Genomic DNA, 26,630 nt, shown 5'->3' with positions numbered 1-26,630 from the left:
CCAGTTTGGCCTTAATCCTCATAATACTCTCCATAGCACACCCTCTAAAACAGCATCATACTTCATGGCACTGATCCTGTTTCCCCATTTTGGCTTCAACTGTTACCAGTGTTTGTTCCACTCCTTCAATTCGCCGGTTAGAAGCCCTCATTTTAGATTTCACATCTTCCCTCACCAGTTCCACAACACACGTTTTCAATTCTAGGGAATTATACAGGACATTAATATATGCTACAGATCTTCTCATCAAATGTCATTATCCCCTCTCGGTCTCAATCTTCCACCTTCCCTTCAACCTCATTGTCCTTTACAATGTGAATTAGCCCCTGGCTCAAAAACTCGGTGTTGCATTTTACCTTCTTCCTTTCCATGGTGATTCCCTCTAAAAGGGTGCTGTTGCTCAGTCCAGTCAGACAGTGGTCATAGGTCAACTAGCATGGGTATAAACCTGATACTTCCAGGGGAATCTGCAGTGGCCATTGTTCCAGAGACTCTGAAATGGGCAGTATATTCCTGGGTGCCACTGAGCTCAATCCTAGGGGAGCTGCAATGGCGCCTTGTTCTGCCTTCCACTCTCCCAGTTTTGTCCAAGTTCAGAATAATTAATTGGTGCTCCTGGTATGCTGAATGCGAGCTCTGTGTCAAACATTATCCCATTTTTCTTGCCTTCTCAGGATGGTTTTGGCCCGCTGCTGCCAACACATAAAAAAGCAAAGCCACTATGTCATGGTGGGGTTGTGAGGAAGGAACACAGTGTCACTTAAGTCATCACATTGGAGCTCCCCCCTTTAAAATTCAACATCCCCGAATGGGATATCTAAAGTATATTTCTCGTGGAAATAAACAATGAGTCTTATTTAGTCATGTGGCATGCCAGACCAATGCTACCAGGAAAGGTGAAAAGTCATTTTTACTTATATTTATAAGTTAAGACATACTGGTTGAGTAGACATTCAATGTCACATTTCAGCTGTCTGCCATCATAATTAAGCCTACAGCGCATGCATCACTTCCTGAAATGAGTGCTTGACAGCAAACTCTCACTCTCCTTATGAAGTGTTGTAGACTGTTTTCAATCTTCTTCTGAAGTGGGCATGTTGGTAATCTAGGTCCTTCCCTGGAACTGTCCTTCAGGGTCACCCATCTCACTGCAATGAAACAATTTCGAAGTTTGAAGTCTCCTTTCACTGCCTTTTTCTCCACTCAGCATACAAACATGCCAGACACTCTTTTTTTCATCTGGCAATGCGGCAAACAGGGTAGGCGGGAACCCACAGACAAACATCTAGAAAACATGTGCATACTCCCTGTTAAAATGATATTTTACAATGTAGATAATCCACAAGGTGGAGTGATAAGGCACATAATAGAGCGCACGCTACCTGAGGAACTGAATGAGTTATATAATACACTCTCTTGATGCCTCAGTACACAAGCTAACAGATGCCTCGATATCACATTTTAGCACTACAGAGTTTCTTCAGGTAAAAAAAAAATATGGTGTGAGATTAACATGAGTGTTCCAAGAAGTGGCCACGAAGATGGAATCAAAAAATAGTCAGTTTCTGGCGGCAGTTCAAAGGATGCAAGTAGGGCCACATGGAATGAACCTGTCGCACAAACAGACTGGACCAAGAAAATAGATAAGATGAGGAACTAAGCAGAGATATTTGAATACTTTTGTCCCATCCATTGGCAGCCAGTAAAGCTTAGAATGACTATTAGCAACAGGAATCTGTAATATCTGAATATCAGTAGATGACCTACCAATTGTTGAATGGTTTGCAACCTAGAAAGATGGAATTTGGGAGGTCCCAAATAGAGTGTGTTGTAGTAATCCAAGCAAGAGGATTCGGTAGCTTAGTTACCATGTGCCATCCTTTCAAAGGAAGGAGTGGCACAATCCTGTTGAGAGTTTTGCAGAAGAGAAAGTGTGTAGAAAGTGTGTAAATGCCACTTTGCTGATTTCCTGGGTAAAAGACAGATAACCGTTGCAAGTAAGTAAAGATTCCTAAGACTTATCAGCCATCAGGTTGGGGATCAAATGATGGAAATGTGGTCACTAATGTGAATAATCAATCAATCAATAAATCAATCAGGAATTTGTAAAGCGCACCAATCACCCATGAGTGTCCCAAGGCGCTGGGGGGTGGGAGGGGTAGAGAAGGACGGGAGGTGCAGCTACTGCTCAAACAGCCAGGTCTTGAGAAGTTAACTGAAGGTAAGGAGGTCTTTGGTCTGGTGCAGGTGGGTGGGAAGAGTGTTCCACGTTTTGGCAGCAAGGTGGGAGAATGATCTACCGCTGGTTATAGTTCTGGGGATGCGTGGGATGGTTGCGAGGTTGGCAGAGCGGAGATACCGGGTCGGGGTGTTGAAGGAGAGCCGTCTGTTGAGGTATTCTGGTCCGGTGTTGTGCAGTGCTTTGTGAGCGTGGGTGATGGAATTGTAATCTCCATACCAGAAACTGGAGCAACCGCCACTGAAAAGGACTTTGGAATGCAGCTTCAGGGTACTGGTCAACTTCAATGTGCCAGCATGAAAGCTGGGAAGTTTAAGCTGAAGCCCATTTTATGACTTGCCAGAACGATTAAGATGTCATTGGCATAAGTGTAGAATGTAAACTCAAAGGTTCTAAATAGAGAAGCAAATAGTGCCACTTAAGCATTAGAAAGAATAGGACTAATAGCATAACCTTATGGGTCACCTCATTGCAAGACACAGAGAGGTCCAAGTGATGATAAGGAGATTTACTGTGTCCTATCGTAATTGAAGAATTTTGAGGTCCACGGCAGTAACACCCATCCTTTGGATCTTTTGGATTATTCCTGTGTAATCAAGTTCTATTGCAAGATCCAGAGTGGATCAAGGTAGTGACCCCCCTAATATTCAGGGCCTTGTTGATGTCATCCAGAACTACTGGCAGGATAGTTTCACTCCATCTGTTGGGAACAACCCCGAGTGAGCAGAGTCAATGATAAAATCGGTTTAAAAAAATGATGACAGTTCAAGATTTATGGTCTTTTCAATAATTTTAGCCAGCATAAAAGCAGCAAAATAGATCAGAGGTTCTTCACTTCTTTTGGGTTATCCACAATTTTCAAGAAAGAAATGACTGCAGTATGGTTTGAGACAAAGGTGCTACCTGTGTAATTGCCATTAACCAATTAAGGCAGTGACAGATGACCTGGGCAATGGCCACACAGGCTTTCCTGAGCTGTGTCAGAGGACGCAGGTCTAAAGGACATTCAGATTTCATTGAGCAGATACTCTTAGCAACGTCCATGAAAATTAACATTAATACATATGAACTCAGGTTCAGTAGTATCCTAGGGGGTTGAATAGGAGTGAGGAAAACAAGTGATTAAATAATCCATAGTAGTGACACTTTTTGTATGGAAGAAAGTTATTCACAGATGTACAGATGTCTATACATGGAACCTAGCACATTTCAAGCAAATGAGGTCACTAAGTCCTCAAGTATTTTTCTTTAAACCAAAAATCATTGGTGACTCTGCAAACTGAACAAATGTCATCCCTGGAATATGTGCTACATCTGTGAAAGATGATTTTTTGTAAGAAGAGTGATGAGCCTGATGAGCAGATTTAATTATATGCTTAAAGTTTCTTCACCTCCGGGGGTCAATCCTCTTTCAAGTAGTTCTCCGAGGAAGTAAGCATAGGGGACCAGTAAAGAACAGAGCAATGGGACCTGTTAAAGGAGGATGATTTTAAAAGAAGACTTTTTTGGGAGTGGTGGCAATCCATATTTGAATCTGCTAAAAATTGGTTAAGATTCCCAAATTCAGTAGGAAGCATGGAGATTACTTTAAGCTGTATTGGAGCTTTACATTGATAGCATTGAAGAGGGTAGGCACGATTAAAGACTTCAGTAAAAAAGGATTAGGTTCATGGTCAGTTCATGGTAGTGCAAGAACATTCTGAACTGAAATGAGATGTGGATGTGAGGAGAAAATAAAATCCAAAATTTGTCCCACCCTGTGGATCGGGGGGTGGGGGGCGCAGAAACACATTACTGAATATCTATAGCAGCTCTATAGTCTAATAACAACTGCACCTCTGTGTGATCTGGGCAGTCTACTCAGATGTAGAGTGATGACATCAGTCTACATCTGGGACGAAGCTGAGGCAGTTGAAGGAGTAAGGAAGATGGTTATGGCTTCAGTAAAGTCAAGAGTTTGTTTGAGCTGACTATATTGTAAAGCATCCATTTGTTTATAGTAAAAGCTAGAGAACAGTACAATGAAAAAAGGTTCAATCGTGATGGCAAATCTCATATGGCTGAATATTTGCTTTTGTGTGGCAGCACTAAAAGTGCCATGAGAAGTCCTGGTTAGCTGTAAAAGAAGTCAGCAGCTCTGACACTGAAGTGAGGTGGATGAGAATAATAAAATAACAAGCACTGGCAAAGCTGATTTGTCTCTTTTTTATATTACAGATAGAGGCATGCAGTAATGTACATTTGTGATGCCATTTGCTTGTAGCTTATTAAAGCCAGACCCGATGAAGTGCCCTTTGGACCTTTTTTCCACATTGAAGGAAAGGAGGAATACTCTGAATTATCCCAGACCATCGTTCTAGTCCTTTTTAAAACCTTTGAAGGCTACGCTCTTTATCACAAGTCCTGCTTTTGATTCTTTAGCAAGAAAAGATTGGTTGGATATTTATTAGATAAGAATGTCAATGTTTAATGACTGAGTGTACTTTTTAGGTATAAAATAGCTCATTATGCGTACCAGTGGAAGAGGAAATGATGCATTCAAGCAGCCAATAGCATAAGGTGAAAGGATAGTAGTCTACTGGTTCAGAGGTAAAGCCCATTCTTTATATATGCTTAGGAGAATTAAACGTAGTCCAGAAACTGCCTTCTGTAGAACAGTACTCTAGGAAAATGAAGTGAGTAAAGCTAAATCAGTAAAGTAAATGTAGTGAAAACAATAGAACGCTGACGTGCCAATTCAAACAAAACATATTATAATAAATATGTGGAAATGTGAATGGGGTTGAAATGTTACAAAAAAAGAAAAGGAGCAAATTAAAAAGAAGTTCCAGGTTATGCTTTTCTGGGTGAGCAATTGCATGCCTTCAATTAGCCCTTTTCTTTTTATCCCATAAAATGTAGTGGGGTAAGTGTGGACCCCGGGTTGTACACAAGAATGTCTGAAGGCCGACTGATACTAGGGTTGAAGATGCACATCTTCCTCATGCAGATACAGTGAGTACTGGGGAGCCTGGGCCTGCTGTGGTCCTATACTGAGACTTTATATTGGGCAAAAGCCCTACCGTGATGTAAGCTGGATGACTGCCAGTGCAGGTTGGCTGCTCCAGACATGCTGGACCTTTTATCTAGCCAATGCTACTATAGCTCTCCGTGCCCCGTCTAAGTTGCTTTGGGCAGCTATAACCTTTCTAAGGAGATTGTGATCTCCTGAGGCATACGGGGAGAGCTGACCTTCCTAAAAATAAAGTTGTTTCTCAGGGAACTCTGCCAGTACATGAGAGCTTCATTCTGCATGCCCCTAAACTGAAATCAGTTTGATTTGTTGACATTGTGTTGTACGATAGTAGTTACCTTACACAACCACCTTTGATCATAAGAAATAAAAACATTTCCTGTTGCCAGTTACATTTTATTTTATTATTAATAATCATGTGATTATTTTACCCCCCTTTCTTAGGTTTGAAACCATCAATATTAATTTAAGAAGCAAACCCGAATGGTTCTTGAAAAAAGCTCCCTTTGGCCTTGTGCCAGTTTTGGAGACAAGTAAGGGTGATATCATTTATGAGTCTCTAATCACAAGTGACTATCTAGATGAGGTATATCCAGGCAAGAAGCTGACCCCGTCTGATCCATTACAGAAAGCAAAGCAGAAGATGCTTCTGGAACATTTTTCCAAGGTATGTCTGGCTATCTACATCTGATTTCTCCAGCTATTGACATAAGATATATAAAAAATAAATTAATGTGCATAGCTATTCTTAACACTGAATATCTGCCATGGACACAGTACTTCTGAACATAAGTGGAGCACCCATTTATGGGACATTAGATGCAAAAGAGTCCACACTGGCTGACATCGTGACAGGAGAGCAGCCCAAGTCTCCCTCAGAGAGATGATATGGGTTGGAGACTGGGAACTGGATAATGTACACATTAACACTCAATACATGATTGACCAACCAATGTTATTACTTTTAAGAAGGAAAAGAACATTGATGCACATAAAACTGAATTCTTCATATCAAATTGACTAAATAAATAAAGAAACAAAAGTTGGCAAACTGTATACAAAATTATAAATACTATAAAATTGGGATTAACAATTTAAACCCTTCCTTAAGGGGGTCTTGTAGATAACATAAGAACTAGCACCATAAACCTAGTCACGTTACATTATGTGATAGGTACACATTGTGCTCCTGCAGGCCTTAACATTGAAAATCACAATATCCTGAACGAGGCCCATTTTATCAAAATTAACTCTTCATGATCAGCAGTTAGTTCTGCAGACTCTACCATGGTAATCACAATCAATAAGGCCTGCTGTCTTTAACAATGCATCCATCATTGTTAAACTAAAGATACATCCTTTAACACCATTGAAATATTAACTTAAGACCTGTGTCCAAAGGGAATAAATACAACCTCCAGGTAAGTTTAATGCATTTACATATTAACCATCAGTCCATCACCTGAGACACAAACAATATATTTATCCATACCTGAAAAAATACATGTTTACAATGGGTTGTCACTGGAGAGCTAAGTAAAATTCTAATAGGACTCAAGTTTTCACCGTCGGAACCATAGATCCTCTGTGACATCAGTCTTGTTTACCTCGACTACCTAACATATCTCCGACCTCTGATGCCTCTTCCAGGGTCAGCAACTCTAGGGCCTTTTCGAAGTCAGATTCTGAGAGGCAGCTCTGCACAGGCGCCCCCCAATTCCTGGGCACCTATGTTCTATGTGGTCTCCAGCCACCAGAAATAGCTTCCACCTTCTAGGGGTCCTTCTGAACCCAGACATGGTTCATTTCAGTTCTTGCCCTTGCTGCTCAGCTTTGGTGTCCTTTTTTAGAAGCGAGTTGCTGCGGGATCCACTGACAACACCCTTCTCCACAGAGAGTTGACCTCTTACATCAAAGCAGAGGCACATCCTCCAGCATGATTAGGACCAAATCCCCTTGCACAACCTTTTAGTCACCAGGTAGCTGAGCACATGACTTGATGGACTACAGGCAACTAGCAATCACCCTCAGTATAGCAGACAGTTTGACCCACTAGTATAAATCCAGTAATTTGCGATCCTGTCTCTGGTGCTCAAGTTATTCCCACCCACCCTGCTGATTGGGTTCTGTGATGGGTGCATGGGAATCTGGCAGCATGACATGGCCTGTGGTTCTACCTAGTATGAATTCTAATTTTGCAAACAACTGTAAGGATTCCAAAGATCCATCTCTATGACTGGTTTGATGCAGTTCCCATGTGCATTTATACATCCCTCCCAGACAGGTCAAACTGCAGTCTTTGTCCTCTAGTGTCAGGGACATGAGTGTGGAGCGGAAAGTTCCCTGTCATAGAAAAACAAAGCCACAGACAAGGGAGAAGCCCTCCCACTCAGTTACTACACAACACTGTTTTTAGTTAGAACTCTTGGGAAAGAATGAAGTAGGAAAGGGGTAGGGCAGTCCTTGAACGTTAAAAGGGCACCTGGCTCCCCCCTTCAAATTTGCAGATGTCTGGTCTACTCCAGAAGCCCACAGGAATGCTGCTACAATCTACAGGTCTGCCTGCAATAAATATGAATGAACGTGCTGTTTGTATAGCGTACAGCTATCGAAGACATCCAGACGCTGCTGCGGACTAATCCAGACATTAATTCAACATGACTGATAAGGCCATGTTTCCAGCCTTTTTTTGAAGGAGTATTCATCATGGAAGGCTTGAATGACTGAAGAAAAAGTAGTCCACATTTTAGGGTCCAAGTAGGAGGAGTGACCACCACTACAGCTGCCCCGGAGAAGAGGAACTTTGAGCAGTAAATGGTTGCAGGATCTCAAGGTTCTAGAAGGACAGTAATAATGGATTTTCCTTCGAAGATACACATGACCCTTGTTGGAAAAGGGCCAAAAAGTAAGCAGTAGACATTTAAAAGTGATAAGATTATGAACAGGGAATCTGGCAGGCTCTCCCCAACCTACATCTTATATACTAGACACACATAGTGAATTAAAAATGGAATCCCATTCCCACACAGTAAAGCACTACAGATACTCACAAAGCTGAGCACAATCCTTCCTATGCAACAACTATTGCCCTGCAACCTGCTGAGAGCAACTGGCCCTACCTAGCTTTCTAAGGACAGCTGTTATTGTATTAAAAAAGATGGGCATTACAGACTGCAACTCATATTCTATTCTGAACAGAGCTTCCAGTGCAAGACTAAATTAGAGAGGCTCGGCTTGTCACGCAGTGGAGATCCACACAATGTGGGTCAGAAATGTAAAAACTAGGAATTTTTAAGGTTAGAGCCCACTTTCCTAACAGTGTGGTGATATCAGCATTCACTTTAAGATAGATCAGGAATGAAGGCCAAGTCGTACATTTTAAAATAGAAATAAAATCTTTGAAGCTCTTCAAATTCTTGAATTTACTTTTAAGAAAGCTGGTGCTTCCAGAACATCATGGTGCAAAACAAATTGACTTTATCAGTGAAGGAAAATATTTATGTATTATATTGATTGTGCTGCCCACAAGGACAGCCATGAACTTGTGCTGCCCTCGGGACAGCGCATTTAAGAGAACTACGGAGTAGCTGTGTAAAAGATGCTCTGTGTTTATCTGTGCAGGTGGCACTTCCCATGTACTTTTAAGGGGGATTAGAGATCCCCTTGCAGATGGGTGCAGTGAGTGACTGCACCCGCCTGCAAGGGGATGTCTGTGGGGTCCATGTGACCCTTTTCCTCCACCCCCAGAGGGCTACCTTTAGAAAGCAGACTCAAGTGTGCCACCTTTTTGTGGTGCACTTACAGTGCACCTTCTAAAGGCATGTTTGCCTCTGCGCTTACATTGGTAATACAGCACAAGCACAGAGGCTAAGTGATTCCCACATTTGCATGGGGCCGCGCTCTCATGCAAATGAGGGAACGTCCTCCAATGATAGCACTGTATCTGTAATACCAAAGTGCCATCTGGGTGCATAAGGCAGGCACAAACACCCGTTGCACCCCTGTGGCACTGATATAATATGGCCCCAATGCCCATATTACAGAATACGGCTCACTCTCCTTGTTTGCGCCTGTGCATCTTTCAAAAGGTGCGCTTGCTGCAAATAAGGAGAATGCACCGTATTACATTGAATATGCTGCCCCCAGGGCAGCCATGAACTCGTGCTGCCTCAGGGCAGAACTTTACGAGAAATATGGAGCAGCTGTTTAAAAGCTGCTCTGTGTTTCTCTGTGCAGGCGGCACCCCGCCTGCACCTTTAAGGGGGATTAGAGATCCCCTTGCAGGCAGGTGCAGTGAGTGACTGCACCCGCCTGCAAGGGGATGTCTGAGGGTTCCATGGGACCTCTGCCCCCCTCACCCCAAGAGCTGCCTTTAGACATGTGTGTGCCATCTTTTTGTGTCTCACTTACTCCACCCGTTCTAACTGTATCTTTGCCTTTGTGTCCACATCGGTATTATGACGCAAACACAGAGGCTAAGTGATTTCCTCATTTGCATGGGGCCACACCCCATACACATGAGGGAATGCCCTCTAATGATAGCACTGGCGTTATGTGTGCACCAGCACCATCTGTATTTCAGAAGGGGCCGCACATGCATTTGCTGCCCCTTCTGTAATACCGAAGTGACCCAGGGGCACGCAAAGTGGGTGTAAACACCCGTTGTGCCTATGGGCCACTTCTTTGATACTGCCCCAGGTGTCTCCAGATTTAACCCATGCAGGTTTTCATGAGTATAGGATAAGAAGGCACAAATCTGAGATGCTGGACAAAGCTCCTAATTTGGTCAAGAGGAAATTGTTATTAAGTGGACAGAAAGCCACTTTTATGGCTTAGTTGTAGGAACTAGGTGATATGGTACTAAAACGTCATAATCAAAATAGTGTGTGATAGAAATGGTGTCTCTTTACCATAACTTACAAACAGATTGCCCCACTAAAGGTCATAGAGGGCTGTCTACAACCAAGTTTACAGTATTTTTGTAAACAACATTTTGGACACAATATTAAGACATACAAAATGTCCAGAAACATCTTTCTGCAGGTGTGAACACTGGTTTGTGTGTGTACAAGCCTATATTTTATTTTGAAGGCATTTGAATTGTGGAATCAATAATTACTTTTATTGTTAGTAATTTGGGGAATTTTCTTTGTGGGTTGCAGGCAAAGAGTTTAAGTCAACAACTATATTAATTTAGTAATTATCATCATGTTGGCACACATACCAATGAAAAATATCATTGATGTTCTCAATATCTGCTAGACTGTAGCGCAAAAAGGACTGATGGCTTTAATCATTTAGCCACATGTCTTTTACAGTATATCTCCTATGTTCTATGCCATGTTTCAAAATAACGTGGCTCTTTGTGCTTGCAGTTATACCCGCTCATGTACAATGCATTAATGGCAACAAGAAAGGGACAGGATGCATCTGAACTAAAGGCAGAGTTCATCACAAAGATCATTGAGTTTGAGGAGGTAAGTTCCTTCTCATGGAATGTGAAGAAAAGTCTTAATGTTGCCATGTCACAGATGGTGAATTGTCATGTTCATTTAGGGTTGGTGGTGAAACCAATAGGTATATGTAAGTAAAAGGTGCAAATGTATATTGAAGTCGGCTTCAGGGAGTTTAAAGATTAAATACTGGAACTGAAAAATTATATAATTGAAAATAGGACTTGTAAGCTATATTTTACAAAATCTCCCCAAACGTTGTTGATTAAGTAAAATGTACCTAAAATGTAAAGTTTAAACCTACTTATAAAGGATTTGGGTGGAGATGCAAACTCTGTGATACTTTTATTTTGTTTGTGTCTTTATTGAGTTGTTTGACAAAGAAGATTGCAATCCCATTATTTAAGAATGGGAGGATGAAGTGTGGGATTCCAGGCTCCTGAAAAGTCAAATATTTAAGGGGCTTTAAACAGGCTATACTTATGGTACCCATTGACTTCCAATAGATCAAGTTGTTGCCCAACTGGAGCTGCAGAGAGTTGGAGAAATAGACATGAACCAATAGCTGTAGTGTTTCCTTGAGGAAGCTCACAGTGGAAAAGATCTTGCAGACTAGCTACCAATCTAGAACCGCACAGGCATACTCAAGATGATGACCACTCATTAATAACTTTCCATCTCCGTGTCAGGAATCTTAATCTGGCTAAGATGGAAGCAACAAGATTGCATTTAGGAAGAACTTGGCACAAACCTGGAGCAGAAGTTTGTGAAGGTGTATCTAACATTTCAAACTTGCTTGACCAAGACAAATCAGCAGATGATAATTACAAAATTATGAAGGGTAAAATTCTTGAACTCCTAGATAATGAAATTCCTATCCATGTTTTGAAAAAGAGGAGACATCTGTCGGCACCTTGGTATACCCTGTCTTTAAAAAAATTTAAGCAAGTTTGTAGACAATGAGAGAGAGAAAGGAAAAGCTCCCTTAATAAGGAGGATAAGCTGTGACTTCGCTCCTCCTTAAACGAGTATAAAAAGGAAATCAACAAAGCAAAAGCAGATTACTATGTCACTGCAATTGTAACTGCCTCCAATTACTCTAAGAAGATTTTTGACATTGTGCAGGAGGTATCTAACCTGGAATATCTGAAAAGGAACATTATCCCCTCTCAGAAACTATGTGATAGCCATGCCATGCTTTTTGGAAAAAAAGATTACTAATATTTTAACTGATATTAGTGACACTTCATTTCTCGGCTGTCCTTTTCCAGTTATGTTGTGCTCAGAGATTGTGAAGAGTGGGGTTTCTACTCTACACTTCCCTTGCAATTTACACAGTTATGACAGGTCACGAGATAATCTGGATTGTTTTGAGGTCATGTCAGAGGACTGTTTTTTTTCCCATAGCTATATCTATACCTTCTGGTTCTCCGCTTGACCCTTTACAGGACAAGATCTAGAAAAGCTTAGCAGAAGAATTGTTTCCTCCATTATGTCAGCTTTGCAATCAGTCATCAGGTCTTGTACCAAATACATGGGAAAAAAGCCATTGTCTCCCCTATCTTGACGAAATCCCCAGGCTCCCAGCAACTACCATCTAATATCTCTGTTGCTTTTTCCCATACAACTTTTGGAGGAATATGTTAGCAAAATGCTCTCTAATTTCCTTGAGCAACATGATCTTTTAGAACAGGAACAGTTCGGTTTTAGACCTGGACATGAGACCAAACCGGCCTTACTTTTAGCTTTGGATGAGTTACGCATGCTAGTCGATCGCGGCCAGCCTGCTATTCAGATTCTTCTTGATCTATCTCCTGTGTTCAACATGGTCAATCATAGCATCCTGCTTAACATACTTGCCTCTGTGGGAGTCGGAGGAACAGACATCACCAGCAGGGGGCCCATCATTTGTATTCCCAAGATAAATGGGGAGTGCTGGTTGTAGGAGGCTGGACTGGCTTGTAGTGAGTACCAAGGGGTACTTGCACCTTGCACCAGGCCCAGTTATCCCTTATTAGTGTATAGGGTGTCTAGCAGCATAGGCTGATAGATAATGGTAGCTTAGCAGAGCAGCTTAGGCTGAACTAGGAGACGTGTGAAGCTACTACAGTACCACTTAGTGTCATATGCACAATATCATAAGAAAACACAACACACAGTTATACTAAAAATAAAGGTACTTTATTTTTATGACAATATGCCAAAGTATCTTAGAGTGTACACTCAGTGAGAGGATAGGTAATATACACAAGATATATGTACACAATAGCAAAAATATGCAGTATAGTCTTAGAAAACAGTGCAAACAATGTATAGTTACAATAGGATGCAATGGGGACACATAGGGATAGGGGCAACACAAACCATATACTCCAAAAGTGGAATGCGAACCACGAATGGACCCCAAACCTATGTGACCTTGTAGAGGGTCGCTGGGACTATTAGAAAATAGTGAGAGTTAGAAAAATAACCCTCCCCAGACCCTGAAAAGCGAGTGCAAAGTGCACTAAAGTTCTCCCAAGGACAAAGAAGTCGTGATAGAGGAATAATGCAGGAAAGACACAAACCAACAATGCAACAACGATGGATTTCCAATCTAGGGTACCTGTGGAACAAGGGGACCAAGTCCAAAAGTCAGAAGCAAGTCGGAGATGGGCATATGCCCAGGAAATGCCAGCTGTGGGTGCAAAGAAGCTTCTACTGGACAGAAGAAGCTGAGGTTTCTGCAGGAACGAAAAGGGCTAGAGAGTTCCCCTTTGGTGGACGGATCCCTCTCGCCGTGGAGAGTCGTGCAGAAGTGTTTTCCCGCCGAAAGAATGCCAACAAGCCTTGCTAGCTGCAAATCGTGCAGTTAGCGTTTTTGGATGCTGCTGTAGCCCAGGAAGGACCAGGATGTCGCAAATTGAGTCAGGAGGTAGAGGGGACATCGAGCAAGACAAGCAGCCCTCTCAGCAGCAGGTAGCACCCGGAGAAGTGCCAGAAACAGGCACTACGAGGATCCATGAAATGGTGCTCACCCGAAGTTACACAAAGGAGTCCCACGGCGCCGGAGACCAACTTAGAAAGTCGTGCAATGCAGGTTAGAGTGCTGTGGACCCAGACTTGGCTGTGCACCAAGGATTTCCGCCGGAAGTGCACAGGGGCCGGAGTAGCTGCAAAAGTCGCGGTTCCCAGCAATGCAGTCTAGCGAGGTGAGGCAAGGACTTACCTCCACCAAACTTGGACTGAAGAGTCACTGGACTGTGGGAGTCACTTGGACAGAGTTGCTGGATTCGAGGGACCTCGCTCGTCGTGCTGAGAGGAGACCCAAGGGACCGGTAATGCAGCTTTTTGGTGCCTGCGGTTGCAGGGGGAAGATTCCGTCGACCCACGGGAGATTTCTTCGGAGCTTCTAGTGCAGAGAGGAGGCAGACTACCCCCACAGGATGCACCACCAGGAAAACAGTCGAGAAGGCGGCAGGATCAGCGTTACAGAGTTGCAGCAGTCGTCTTAGCTACTATGTTGCAGTTTTGCAGGCTTCCAGCGCGGTCAGCAGTCGATTCCTTGGCAGAAGGTGAAGAGAGAGATGCAGAGGAACTCGGATGAGCTCTTGCATTCGTTATCTAAAGTTTCCCCATAGACAGAGACCCTAAATAGCCAGAAAAGAGGGTTTGGCTACTGAGGAGAGAGGATAGGCTAGCAACACCTGAAGGAGCCTATCAGAAGGAGTCTTTGACGTCACCTGGTGGCACTGGCCACTCAGAGCAGTCCAGTGTGCCAGCAGCACCTCTGTTTCCAAGATGGCAGAGGTCTGGAGCACACTGGAGGAGCTCTGGACACCTCCCAGGGGAGGTGCAGGTCAGGGGAGTGGTCACTCCCCTTTCCTTTGTCCAGTTTTGCGCCAGAGCAGGGCTAAGGGGTCCCCTGAACCGGTGTAGACTGGCTTATGCAGAATTGGGCACATCTGTGCCCAAGAAAGCATTTCCAGAGGCTGGGGGAGGCTACTCCTCCCCTGCCTTCACACCATTTTCCAAAGGGAGAGGGTGTAACACCCTCTCTCAGAGGAAGTCCTTTGTTCTGCCATCCTGGGACAAGCCTGGCTTGACCCCAGGAGGGCAGAAACCTGTCTGAGGGGTTGGCAGCAGCAGCAGCTGCAGTGAAACCCCAGGAAAGGCAGTTTGGCAGTACCAGGGTCTGTGCTACAGACCACTGGGATCATGGGATTGTGCCAACTATGCCAGGATGGCATAGAGGGGGCAATTCCATGATCATAAACATGTTACATGGCCATATTCGGAGTTACCATTGTGAAGCTACATATAGGTAGTGACCTATATGTAGTGCACGCGTGTAATGGTGTCCCCGCACTCACAAAGTTCGGGGAATTGGCCCTGAACAATGTGGGGGCACCTTGGCTAGTGCCAGGGTGCCCTCACACTAAGTAACTTTGCACCTAACCTTTACCAGGTAAAGGTTAGACATATAGGTGACTTATAAGTTACTTAAGTGCAGTGTAAAATGGCTGTGAAATAACGTGGACGTTATTTCACTCAGGCTGCAGTGGCAGGCCTGTGTAAGAATTGTCAGAGCTCCCTATGGGTGGCAAAAGAAATGCTGCAGCCCATAGGGATCTCCTGGAACCCCAATACCCTGGGTACCTCAGTACCATATACTAGGGAATTATAAGGGTGTTCCAGTAAGCCAATGTAAATTGGTAACATTGGTCACTAGCCTGTTGGTGACAATTTGAAAGAAATGAGAGAGCATAACCACTGAGGTTCTGGTTAGCAGAGCCTCAGTGAGACAGTTAGTCACTACACAGGTAACACATTCAGGCACACTTATGAGCACTGGGACCCTGGTGAACAGGGTCCCAGTGACACATACAACTAAAACAACATATATACAGTGAAAAAATGGGGGTAACATGCCAGGCAAGATGGTACTTTCCTACACAACCCCCCCCCCCCCAAACGAAGGACAATAAGACTAGCCATGACCTGATGAGTCTTCATTGTCTAAGTGGAAATATCTGGAGAGTCCATCTGCATTGGAGTGGCTACTCCCAGGTCTATGTTCCACTGTATAGTCCATTCCCTGTAGGGATATGGACCACCTCAACAATTTTGGATTTTCACCTTTCATTTGTTTTGGCCAAAGTAGAGGTTTGTGGTCTGTTTGAACAATGAAGTGAGTGCCAAACAAGTATGGCCTCAACTTCTTCAGAGCCCAGACCACAGCAAAGGCCTCCCTCTCTATGACAGACCAACGCTTTTCTCTAGGGGTCAACCTCCTACTAATAAAAGCAACAGGTTGATCCTGGCCCTCAGAATTAAGTTGTGATAGGACTGCCCCTACTCCTAATTCAGATGCATCAGTTTGGACATAGAATTTTTTTGAGTAACAAGGGCTTTTCAGGACAGGTGCAGAGCACATGGCCTGCTTCAGCTCCTCAAAAGCTTTCTGACAGTTTGCTGTCCATAATACCTTTTTAGGCATTTTCTTGGATGTGAGGTCATTAAGAGGGACTGCAATGGAGCCATAGTTCTTAATGAACCTCCTGTAATACCCAGTGAGGCCTAGGAAGGCTCTCACCTGAGTCTGAGTGGTAGGGGGAACCCAATCAATAATTGTTTGGATTTTCCCCTGAAGTGGTGCAATCTGTTCCCCACCAACAAGGTGTCCCAGATAAACCACCTTACCCTGCCCTATCTGGCACTTTGAAGCCTTGATAGTAAGGCCTGCCTTCTGCAGGGCCTCCAAAACTTTCCATAGGTGGACCAGGTGATCATCCCAGCTGGAGCTAAAAACAGCTATATCGTCCAAATATGCTGCACTGAAAGCCTCCAGCCCTTGCAGGACTGTGTTCACCAACCTCTGAAAAGTGGCAGGTGCATTTTTCAATCCAAAAGGCATTACAGTGAACTGGTAATGTCCTCCAATGGTTGAAAATGCAGTTTTAGGTTTAGCATCTTCTGATAATTTGATCTGCCAATACCCTGCAGTCACATCAAAAGTGCTTAGATACTTGGCAGATGCCAGTGTATCTATGAGCTCATCTGCCCTGGGTATAGGGTGAGCATCAGTTTTGGTTACCAGGTTGAGACCTCTGTAGTCTACACAAAACCGCATTTCCTTCTTTCCAACGCTGGAATGAGGTTTTGGTACAAGTACCACAGGAGAAGCCCATGGACTTTCAGAGTGCTCAACCACTCCCAGTTCTAGCATTTTCTGCACCTCTTGCTTTATGCAGTCCCTGACATGGTCAGGCTGCCTATAGATCTTACTTTTGACAGGTAAACTGTCTCCAGTATCTATAGTGTGCTCACACCAAGAAGTGGTACCTGGCACAGTAGAGAAGAGTTCAGAGAATTGATCTAGGAGATTTATGCAATGGTCTTTCTGCTCAGCAGTAAGACAATCAGCCAAAACTACACCTTCCACAAGAGCATCTTGTTCTGTGGAAGAGAAGAGATCAGGTAGAGGATCACTGTCTTCTTCCTGTCCCTCATCAGTTGCCATGAGCAGGGTGAGATCAGCCCTGTCATAGTAGGGTTTCAGGCGGTTTACATGGAGTACCCTAAGGGGACTCCTTGCAGTGCCTAAGTCAACTAAATAGGTGACTTCACCCTTTTTCTCAACAATTGTGTGGGGTCGACTCCATTTATCTTGGAGTGCTCTTGGGGCCACAGGCTCCAAGACCCACACTTTCTGCCCTGGTTGGTACTGAACCAAAACAGCCTTCTGATCATGCCATTGCTTCTGGAGCTCTTGGCTGGCCTGAAGGTTTTTGCTGGTCTTTTTCATATACTCAGCCATCCTTGATCTGAGGCCAAGTACATAATCCACAATATCTTGCTTTGGAGCTTTTAGAGGTTGTACCTAACCCTCCTTAACAAGTGTGAGTGGACCCCTAACAGGGTGTCCAAAAAGAAGTTCAAAGGGGCTGAAGCCCACTCCTTTCTGGGGTACCTCCCTGTAGGCAAAAAGGAGGCATGGTAGAAGGATATCCCATCTCCTGCGGAGTTTTTCAGGGAGACCCATAATCATGCCCTTGAGAGTTTTGTTAAATCTCTCCACCAGTCCATTAGTTTGTGGATGATAGGGTGTAGTGAACTTATAAGTCACACCACACTCCTTCCACATGGCCTTTAAGTATGCAGACATGAAATTGCTTCCCCTGTCTGATACTACTTCCTTTGGGAAGCCCACCCTGGAAAATATTCCCAGGAGGGCCTTTGCCACTGCAGGAGCTGTAGTGGTCCTTAAAGGAATAGCTTCAGGATATCTTGTGGCATGGTCCACTACCACCAAGATAAACCTATTGCCTGAAGCAGTAGGAGGGTCAAGGGGGCCAACTATGTCAACCCCTACCCTTTCAAAGGGAACCCCAACCACAGGCAGTGGAATAAGGGGTGCCTTTGGAGTGCCACCTGTCTTGCCACTGTCTTGACAGGTTTCACAGGACTTACAAAAATCTTTTGTGTCCTCAGACATTCTAGGCCAATGAAACAAGGGAACAAGCCTGTCCCAAGTTTTCATTTGTCCCAGATGCCCAGCTAGGGGATTGTCGTGGGCAAGAGTTAGGAGGAACTTTCTGTACTCCTGAGGAATCACTAATCTCCTGGCAGCTCCAGGTTTAGGATCCCTTGCCTCAGTGTACAAGAGATTGTCCTCCCAGTAAACTCTGTGAGAGTCACTGACATCCCCATTAGCCTGTTTGACAGCTTGCTGTCTTAGACCCTCTAATGTGGGACAGGTTTGCTGTGCCACACTCAGCTCCTCCCTGGCAGGCCCCCCTTCACCCAAAAGCTCAGCAGTGTCTGCTTCAAGCTCCTCTGGTGTAGGTTCTGCATAGGGAGGGAATTCTTCTTCCTCAGAAGTTGAATCCACTGTAGAGGGAGGGATAGTAGGAAGTGGTTTGCTTCTACTAGCCCTAGCTTTAGGGAGCACTTGGTCCATTGTTCCAGGATCCAAGCTTCCCTGTCCTTTTTGCTTTTTGGCCTGAGCCCTGGTTAAAGCAAAAATATGCCCTGGGATGCCCAGCATTGCTGCATGGGCCTCCAACTCCACATCTGACCAAGCTGATGTCTCCAAATCATTTCCTAGTAGACAGTCAACAGGTAAATCTGTGGCTACCACAACTTTCTTTGGACCAGTAACCCCCCCCCCAGTTGAGATTTACAACAGCCATGGGGTGGCTAAGTGTGTTGTTGTGAGCATCGGTTACTTGGTACTGGTGACCAAGTAGGTGTTGTTCAGGGTGGACCAGTTTTTCTACGACCATAGTCACACTGGCACCAGTGTCCCTGTAGGCCTGAACCTCAACACCATTTATTAGGGGTAGCTGCTTGTACTTATCCATATTAAGGGGACAAGCAACTAAGGTGGCTAAATCAATAGCCCCCTCAGAGACTAGTATAGCCTCTGTGGTCTCCCTAACCAGACCAACCCCAACTAAGTTACCAATAGTGAGCCCAGCTACTCCCTTGGATTGGCTATTAGTAGGTTTGCTCCCACCACCACTGCTATTAGTAGGGACACTAGGTGTAGCAGTAGGGGTTGTAGTGGTAGGAGGCTTGGTGCTTTTCTTTGGACAACTGGGATCTGTTGTCCAATGGCCTTTTACTTTACATAAATAGCACCATGGTTTATTTTCTTTGTTTTGATTAAAGGAGGATTTGGACCCACCACCCCCACCAGAGTGTTTTTGTGGGCCTGATGAAGACTCATTTTTAGATTTGTCCCCACCCTTGTCAGAAGACTTACCATCCTTCTTTTTGTTGCCATCTTTGTCACCCCCTGTATGAACTTTTCTGTTCACCCTTGTTCTGACCCATTTGTATGCCTTCTTTCCCAATTCTTGGGGAGAGGTCAGATCAGAGTCCACCAAGTACTGGTGCAACAAATCAGACACACAATTATTAAGAATATGCTCTCTCAGGATCAAGTTATACAGGCTTTCAAAATCAGTAACTTTACAGCCATTTAACCACCCCTCCAAGGCCTTCACTGAATGGTCAATGAAATCAACCCAGTCTTGTGAAGACTCCTTTTTGGTCTCTCTGAACTTTATCCTGTATTGTTCAGTGGTTAAGCCATAACCATCCAGGAGTGCATTCTTAAGAACTGTAAAATTATTGGCATCACTTTCTTTCACAGTAAGGAGCCTATCCCTACCTTTTCCACTAAATTATAGCCATAGGATAGCAGCCCACTGCCTTTGAGGGACATCCTGTACAACACAGGCCCTCTCAAGTGCAGCAAACCACTTGTTAATGTCATCCCCCTCCTTATAAGGGGGAACTATCTTATGCAGATTCCTGGAATCATGCTCTTTTGCAGGATGACTATGGGGAATACTGCTGCTGCCACCATGGGTTTCAAAACCCAACTTCTGTCTTTCCTTCTCTAATTCTAAAGACTGTCTATCCAAATCCAGCTGTTGCTTTTTAAGCTTCAGTCTGGTTTGTTCCACCCTCAACTTATTGAGTTCCCTTTCTAACAATCTGTCATCAGGGTTGGTGGGAGGGACATTTCTAGATACAGAGGTATGATGGGAATGAACAGAAGGAGACCTGTCCCTTACAGAGGGCACCCTAACAGCTTGGCTGACAGTGTAATGTGAGAGCACATCATCTGTATGATGTGACTCCACCTCAGTACCAACTATGCTAGACTGTCTTGTAATGGGAAGGCTAAGAAGTTTCTTTCCTGAACCTTTACCTGGGGGAGTCCCTGGATCAGATTGGGAACCATTAGCTACTTTTTCAACAGATGGGGCACTTTTAGCCTTATCTTGTTCTCTAAGCATGTTAAGTAACAATTCCAAGGAAGGATTCTTCCCTACACTCAAACCTCTCTCTACACAGAGACTCCTTGCTCCTTTCCAGCTAAGGTGGTCATATGCAATCTTAGACAGGTCAACATTTTGGCCTGTGCCAGACATTTTTAGAGAGAGTTAAAGTGATAGAATAAGAGAAAAAAGTTTTCAGAACTTTTTAGAAAGACAGAAAAAACTTTTTAAACTTTTAAGAACTTTTTGAAAGTTTAGAAGTACTTTTCAGCACTTTAGAAAAGAGTGAAAAGAGGAAATGCAAAACCTTTTAGCTATGTGTACACACACTGAACTTGTTTTGTATATTTTTCTCTTATGAAAAGTACAATGACAAGAGTGGTAAGTAGTCTCAAAGCACTTATCCCACCGCTGCACAACCAATGTAGGAGGCTGGACTGGCTTGTAGTGAGTACCAAGGGGTACTTGCACCTTGCACCAGGCCCAGTTATCCCTTATTAGTGTATAGGGTGTCTAGCAGCATAGGCTGATAGATAATGGTAGTTTAGCAGAGCAGCTTAGGCTGAACTAGGAGACGTGTGAAGCTACTACAGTACCACTTAGTGTCATATGCACAATATCATAAGTTATACTAAAAATAAAGGTACTTTATTTTTATGACAACATGCCAAAGTATCTTAGAGTGTACCCTCAGTGAGAGGATAGGAAATATACACAAGATATATGTACACAATAGCAAAAATATGCAGTATAGTCTTAGAAAACAGTGCAAACAATGTATAGTTACAATAGGATGCAATGGGGACACATAGGGATAGGGGCAACACAAACCATATACTCCAAAAGTGGAATGCGAACCACGAATGGACCCCAAACCTATGTGACCTTGTAGAGGGTCGCTGGGACTATTAGAAAATAGTGAGAGTTAGAAAAATAACCCTCCCCAAGACCCTGAAAAGTGAGTGCAAAGTGCACTAAAGTTCCCCCAAGGACAAAGAAGTCGTGATAGAGGAATAATGCAGGAAAGACACAAACCAACAATGCAACAACGATGGATTTCCAATCTAGGGTAGCTGTGGAACAAGGGGACCAAGTCCAAAAGTCACAAGCAAGTCGGAGATGGGCATATGCCCAGGAAATGCCAGCTGTGGGTGCAAAGAAGCTTCTACTGGACAGAAGAAGCTGAGGTTTCTGCAGGAACAAAAAGGGCTAGAGACTTCCCCTTTGGTGGACGGATCCCTCTCGTCGTGGAGAGTCGTGTAGAAGTGTTCTCCCGCCGAAAGAATGCCAACAAGCCTTGCTAGCTGCAAATCGTGCAGTTAGTGTTTTTGGACGCTGCTGTGGCCCAGAAAGGACCAGGATATCGCAAATTGCGTCAGGAGGTAGAGGGGACGTCGAGCAAGACAAGGAGCCCTCTCAGCAGCAGGTAGCACCCGGAGAAGTGCCAGAAACAGGCACTACGAGGATGCGTGAAACGGTGCTCACCCGAAGTTACACAAAGGAGTCCCACGTCGCCGGAGACCAACTTAGAAAGTCGTGCAATGCAGGTTAGAGTGCCGTGGACCCAGGCTTGGCTGTGCACCAAGGATTTCCACCGGAAGTGCACAGGGGCCGGAGTAGCTGCAAAAGTTGCGGTTCCCAGCAATGCAGTCTAGCGAGGTGAGGCAAGGACTTACCTCCACCCAACTTGGACTGAAGAGTCACTGGACTGTGGGAGTCACGTGGACAGAGTTGCTGGATTCGAGGGACCTTGCTCGTCGTGCTGAGAGGAGACCCAAGGGACCGGTAATGCAGCTTTTTGGTGCCTGCGGTTGCAGGGGGAAGATTCCGTCGATCCACGGGAGATTTCTTCGGAGCTTCTAGTGCAGAGAGGAGGCAGACTACCCCCACAGCATGCACCACCAGGAAAACAGTCGAGAAGGCGGCAGGATCAGCGTTACAGAGTTGCAGTAGTCGTCTTAGCTACTATGTTGCAGTTTTGCAGGCTTCCAGCGCGGTCAGCAGTCGATTCCTTGGCAGAAGGTGAAGAGAGAGATGCAGAGGAACTCGGATGAGCTCTTGCATTCGTTATCTAAAGTTTCCCCAGAGACAGAGACCCTAAATAGCCAGAAAAGAGGGTTTGGCTACTTAGGAGAGAGGATAGGCTAGCAACACCTGAAGGAGCCTATCAGAAGGAGTCACTGACGTCACCTGGTGGCACTGGCCACTCAGAGCAGTCCAGTGTGCCAGCAGCACCTCTGTTTCCAAGATGGCAGAGGTCTGGAGCACACTGGAGGAGCTCTGGACACCTCCCAGGGGAGGTGCAGGTCAGGGGAGTGGTCACTCCCCTTTCCTTTGTCCAGTTTCGCACCAGAGCAGGGCTAAGGGGTCCCCTGAACCGGTGTAGACTGGCTTATGCAGAATTGGGCACATCTGTGCCCAAGAAAGCATTTCCAGAGGCTGGGGGAGGCTACTCCTCCCCTGCCTTCACACAATTTTCCAAAGGGAGAGGGTGTAACACCCTCTCTCAGAGGAAGTCCTTTGTTCTGCCATCCTGGGACAAGCCTGGCTTGACCCCAGGAGGGCAGAAACCTGTCTGAGGGGTTGGCAGCAGCAGCAGCTGCAGTGAAACCCCAGGAAAGGCAGTTTGGCAGTACCAGGGTCTGTGCTACAGACCACTGGGATCATGGGATTGTGCCAACTATGCCAGGATGGCATAGAGGGGGCAATTCCATGATCATAGACATGTTACATGGCCATATTCGGAGTTACCATTGTGAAGCTACATATAGGTAGTGACCTATATGTAGTGCACGCGTGTAATGGTGTCCCCGCACTCACAAAGTTCGGGGAATTGGCCCTGAACAATGTGGGGGCACCTTGGCTAGTGCCAGGGTGCCCTCACACTAAGTAACTTTGCACCTAACCTTTACCAGGTAAAGGTTAGACATATAGGTGACTTATAAGTTACTTAAGTGCAGTGTAAAATGGCTGTGAAATAACGTGGACGTTATTTCGCTCAGGCTGCAGTGGCAGGCCTGTGTAAGAATTGTCAGAGCTCCCTATGGGTGGCAAAATAAATGCTGCAGCCCATAGGGATCTCCTGGAACCCCAATACCCTGGGTACCTCAGTACCATATACTAGGGAATTATAAGGGTGTTCCAGTAAGCCAATGTAAATTGGTAAAATTTGTCACTAGCCTGTTAGTGACAATTTGAAAGAAATGAGAGAGCATAACCACTGAGGTTCTGGTTAGCAGAGCCTCAGTGAGACAGTTAGTCACTACACAGGTAACACATTCAGGCACACTTATGAGCACTGGGGCCCTGGTGAACAGGGTCCCAGTGACACATACAACTAAAACAACATATATACAGTGAAAAAATGGGGGTAACATGCCAGGCAAGATGGTACTTTCCTACACTGGTTGTGTATTTGCTGGTATGAACTAAATTCCACCACCTGACTCACTATCCTGTACCTCTCATTTTAATTTTGTTGGATCAAATAAAATCTGCCAAAGTTTTCTCAAAACTCATATTGAGAGGTGCTTATAACCTAGTGTGAATTCAAGAGGGAAATCAATAGAAGTCAGCATTCAATAAGCAATGCAGACATTATCAATATCTCATCATGAGATTTGGTTTATTCAGTGCCGTGCTTGTATTCCACCATTTTGTGAAATACATCTTTAGAGACTTATTGGGTCATCCACTTAAACAACATTCTCATGTCAAAGAGGTCAACTTCAAAGATATTCTGTCTGTGCCAAATTAGAGAAATTTCTGTTTCTAACTCTGGAGATTCCCTTGAAGGACTGCAAACATCTGCAATTGGAATTGGCATGTATGACTCTAAAGCACAAGCTGTCTCAGAATGACCTCATCCTAACAGTGTTAGGGAGAGTCAAAGGTTTGTAGGCTCTACCAATTTTGTATTGTTATTTTATTCATTCTTAACCCCAGAAAGAAAGGGATTGCATTCCAATAGAGTGAAGACCAAGTACCAGCCTTTTTCTTCATAAAAATGTCTTCATCACAGGTCCTATTCTGCCATTGAAACCTTCAACTTCTATTCATAATGGAGTAGAATGCCTCCTACTGTGCTTTAGGGTCGCACACTGTTGAAAAGGAATCTCCAGACTGAAGCTTCTCTTTCAGTGGCTTACTATTCCCATACCTTAACCAGTACCAAATGTAATTACACTATATTCTATATATGCAGAGGATTACTGGACACCAAGAAAGCATTCACTCATTGACATCACTGTTTGGCAGAGGCTAAGCATGGTCACCTTGTGAATAGACCACAAGAATACATTATACCTCACATCCATCAAATGCACCTATGCTCATCATGCCCACTGGTCCAGCATCTTTTCCAGCCTCTGGTATCATTTCACCTATTGTACTAGGGACTGATATGGTCAAGCAGATGCCCTGTCATGACAAATTGGTGAAGAAGAGGATTTTTTTTGTTGAGCTGTGAATTTCCTAGACAATACATCAGGGATACTTAAAATTGATTCTTTGAGCAAGTAATTTGAGCCCAGTAATCTAGGACACAACTTGTCGATTACATCAGGAATTTCAAAACAGCAGAAAGGGACTTCATTATTGAGAAGAAAGCCTTGTATCTCCCATGTAGGGAGTTGCAAGAGGTCCTTGGTTGATGTCATGATGCTCCAGCTCTGGTCATCTAGGAGAACTGAAATTACAATTCCTTGAGTGGACAGGACTAAGACAAACAGTCAAGAAAAATGTGTAATGCTGAGCTTTGTATGAGTAAGCTAAAGCCTCATTTAGTAGACGTGCAGGATTCCCCCAACCTTTACCCACACCACAATACCCTTCATTAAATTAAATATATATATGGACATTATTGTTGAACTACATAGCTTCTTCTGTTAGTAAGAATAGGCTACATTTCCACATTGGGACATCCCATCATCTCTTTCCAGAAACCACCCACAACAGTAGAATTAATGGACTTCTTCTCAAGTATTTTGACTCCAAGTCCTTCCGGACACCATTGTGTCTGATGGGAGCTCTCAGGTTATGGCACTCTACATTTGGCCTAGTTCATTAACAAAGTGGCTGCAGTCCATTTCCAGTCCACCAGTAGAATAGACTAACAGGCAGACCTAGAGAAGGAATCTTTCCAAAGAACAATATCTGAGGTGCCTCCTGATTAATCACCAGCCAGGCTGCTTAAGATGGCTATCACTTGCAGAATTCACTTATAGCAACTTCTTACACTGCTCATTAGTGACATACTTCTTTTACTGCATGTATGGGATCTATCCTCATGTTACCCTCCCGTATCTCGTTTTTAAGGTACCCTCAGTCTCAGACATATGGCATTCCATAAAAAAACATTAAAAAAACAGCATTTAGTAAACGTAAAGGCAGAATACTAACTTCTGGCTGACGTAGACTTCCGGGCTTCTCCTACGTGTCCTACGGCAAACAATAAAGTTATCCTCTACATTTTTCTCTTTCTCAGGTCATAAAAAACTAAGTCACACCAAGATTTATAGGCCTCTTTAAAATCATTGGTGAGTAGTGAGAGAGGTTATGGAGGAGCTTGCTTATGGAGGAGCTTGCTTAAATGGGAGGTCAACTAAAACCCGCCATCTTACCACCACTTCCTATGGGAATATTAGAATTATCCTATGCAGAGAGGAAAAGGTCAGTGGCATTTGGGAAAAACTAGACTGAGAAATATAGGGGGGTGGAAAACTTCTAGTCTGGTATTCTACTTCCAGCTCATTTTCTCTAAAATGATTAATCCGATTTCTAACAGAGAAACATTGCAAACATTTGTTGTTTACCCATTTAGAGTTAGTGGAAACAATAAAAATATGCTCTAAGAGGTCTACACAAAGTGAAAAAGGACATACCACTGGAAAAAGATGCACTCTAGATCAAGGAATGGAATTATAGTTGTTTTATATATGTAGTGGCAAGAATCAGAGTGCTGGCCATTTGAATTATCGACTCTGAGGACCCTGCTACTTCAAGACTAATGCTCCGTGTTGGAAAAAAATGCTATCCAGAGACTATTTCATCTTTAGGTGTTAAGGATCCTCTTCTAATTTACTGCCACGGTTAAATCCTTAAAAGTTATTTTTGATGGGGAACTCTCACATAAAGCACAAATCAACTAT

At 44.0% G+C, this 26,630-nt stretch overlaps 2 protein-coding genes across 4 annotated transcripts in view; one reads left to right on the top strand and one right to left on the bottom strand.

Moving 5' to 3' along the window:
- Positions 1 to 26,630, bottom strand: part of ITPRIP (inositol 1,4,5-trisphosphate receptor interacting protein) — a 274,298-nt gene that overhangs the window by 67,350 nt on the left and 180,318 nt on the right. Inside the window, exon 4 of one of the 2 annotated variants that reach the window (XR_011204899.1) lies at positions 808 to 1,148. The exons of the other annotated variant lie outside the window; for it this stretch is intronic. The gene's annotated coding sequence lies outside the window, so the exon portion shown is untranslated. Of the gene's footprint in view, positions 1 to 807; positions 1,149 to 26,630 lie in introns of those variants that run through there. 2 annotated transcript variants of the gene reach the window in all.
- LOC138300272 (glutathione S-transferase omega-1-like) overlaps positions 1 to 26,630 on the top strand; it is a 69,954-nt gene that overhangs the window by 15,292 nt on the left and 28,032 nt on the right. For both annotated transcript variants that reach the window (XM_069239437.1, XM_069239438.1), the window contains exons 3-4: positions 5,697 to 5,919; positions 10,628 to 10,729. In XM_069239437.1, coding sequence (XP_069095538.1) covers positions 5,697 to 5,919; positions 10,628 to 10,729 — 325 coding nt within the window. The remainder of the gene's footprint in view (positions 1 to 5,696; positions 5,920 to 10,627; positions 10,730 to 26,630) is intronic.

Source organism: Pleurodeles waltl, chromosome 6 (genome assembly GCF_031143425.1).
Source record: "Pleurodeles waltl isolate 20211129_DDA chromosome 6, aPleWal1.hap1.20221129, whole genome shotgun sequence".
In the NCBI taxonomy this organism is placed as follows: domain Eukaryota; kingdom Metazoa; phylum Chordata; class Amphibia; order Caudata; family Salamandridae; genus Pleurodeles; species Pleurodeles waltl.
Note: the sequence above shows the minus strand (reverse complement) of the source record. Positions and strands in the feature narration are given on the sequence as shown.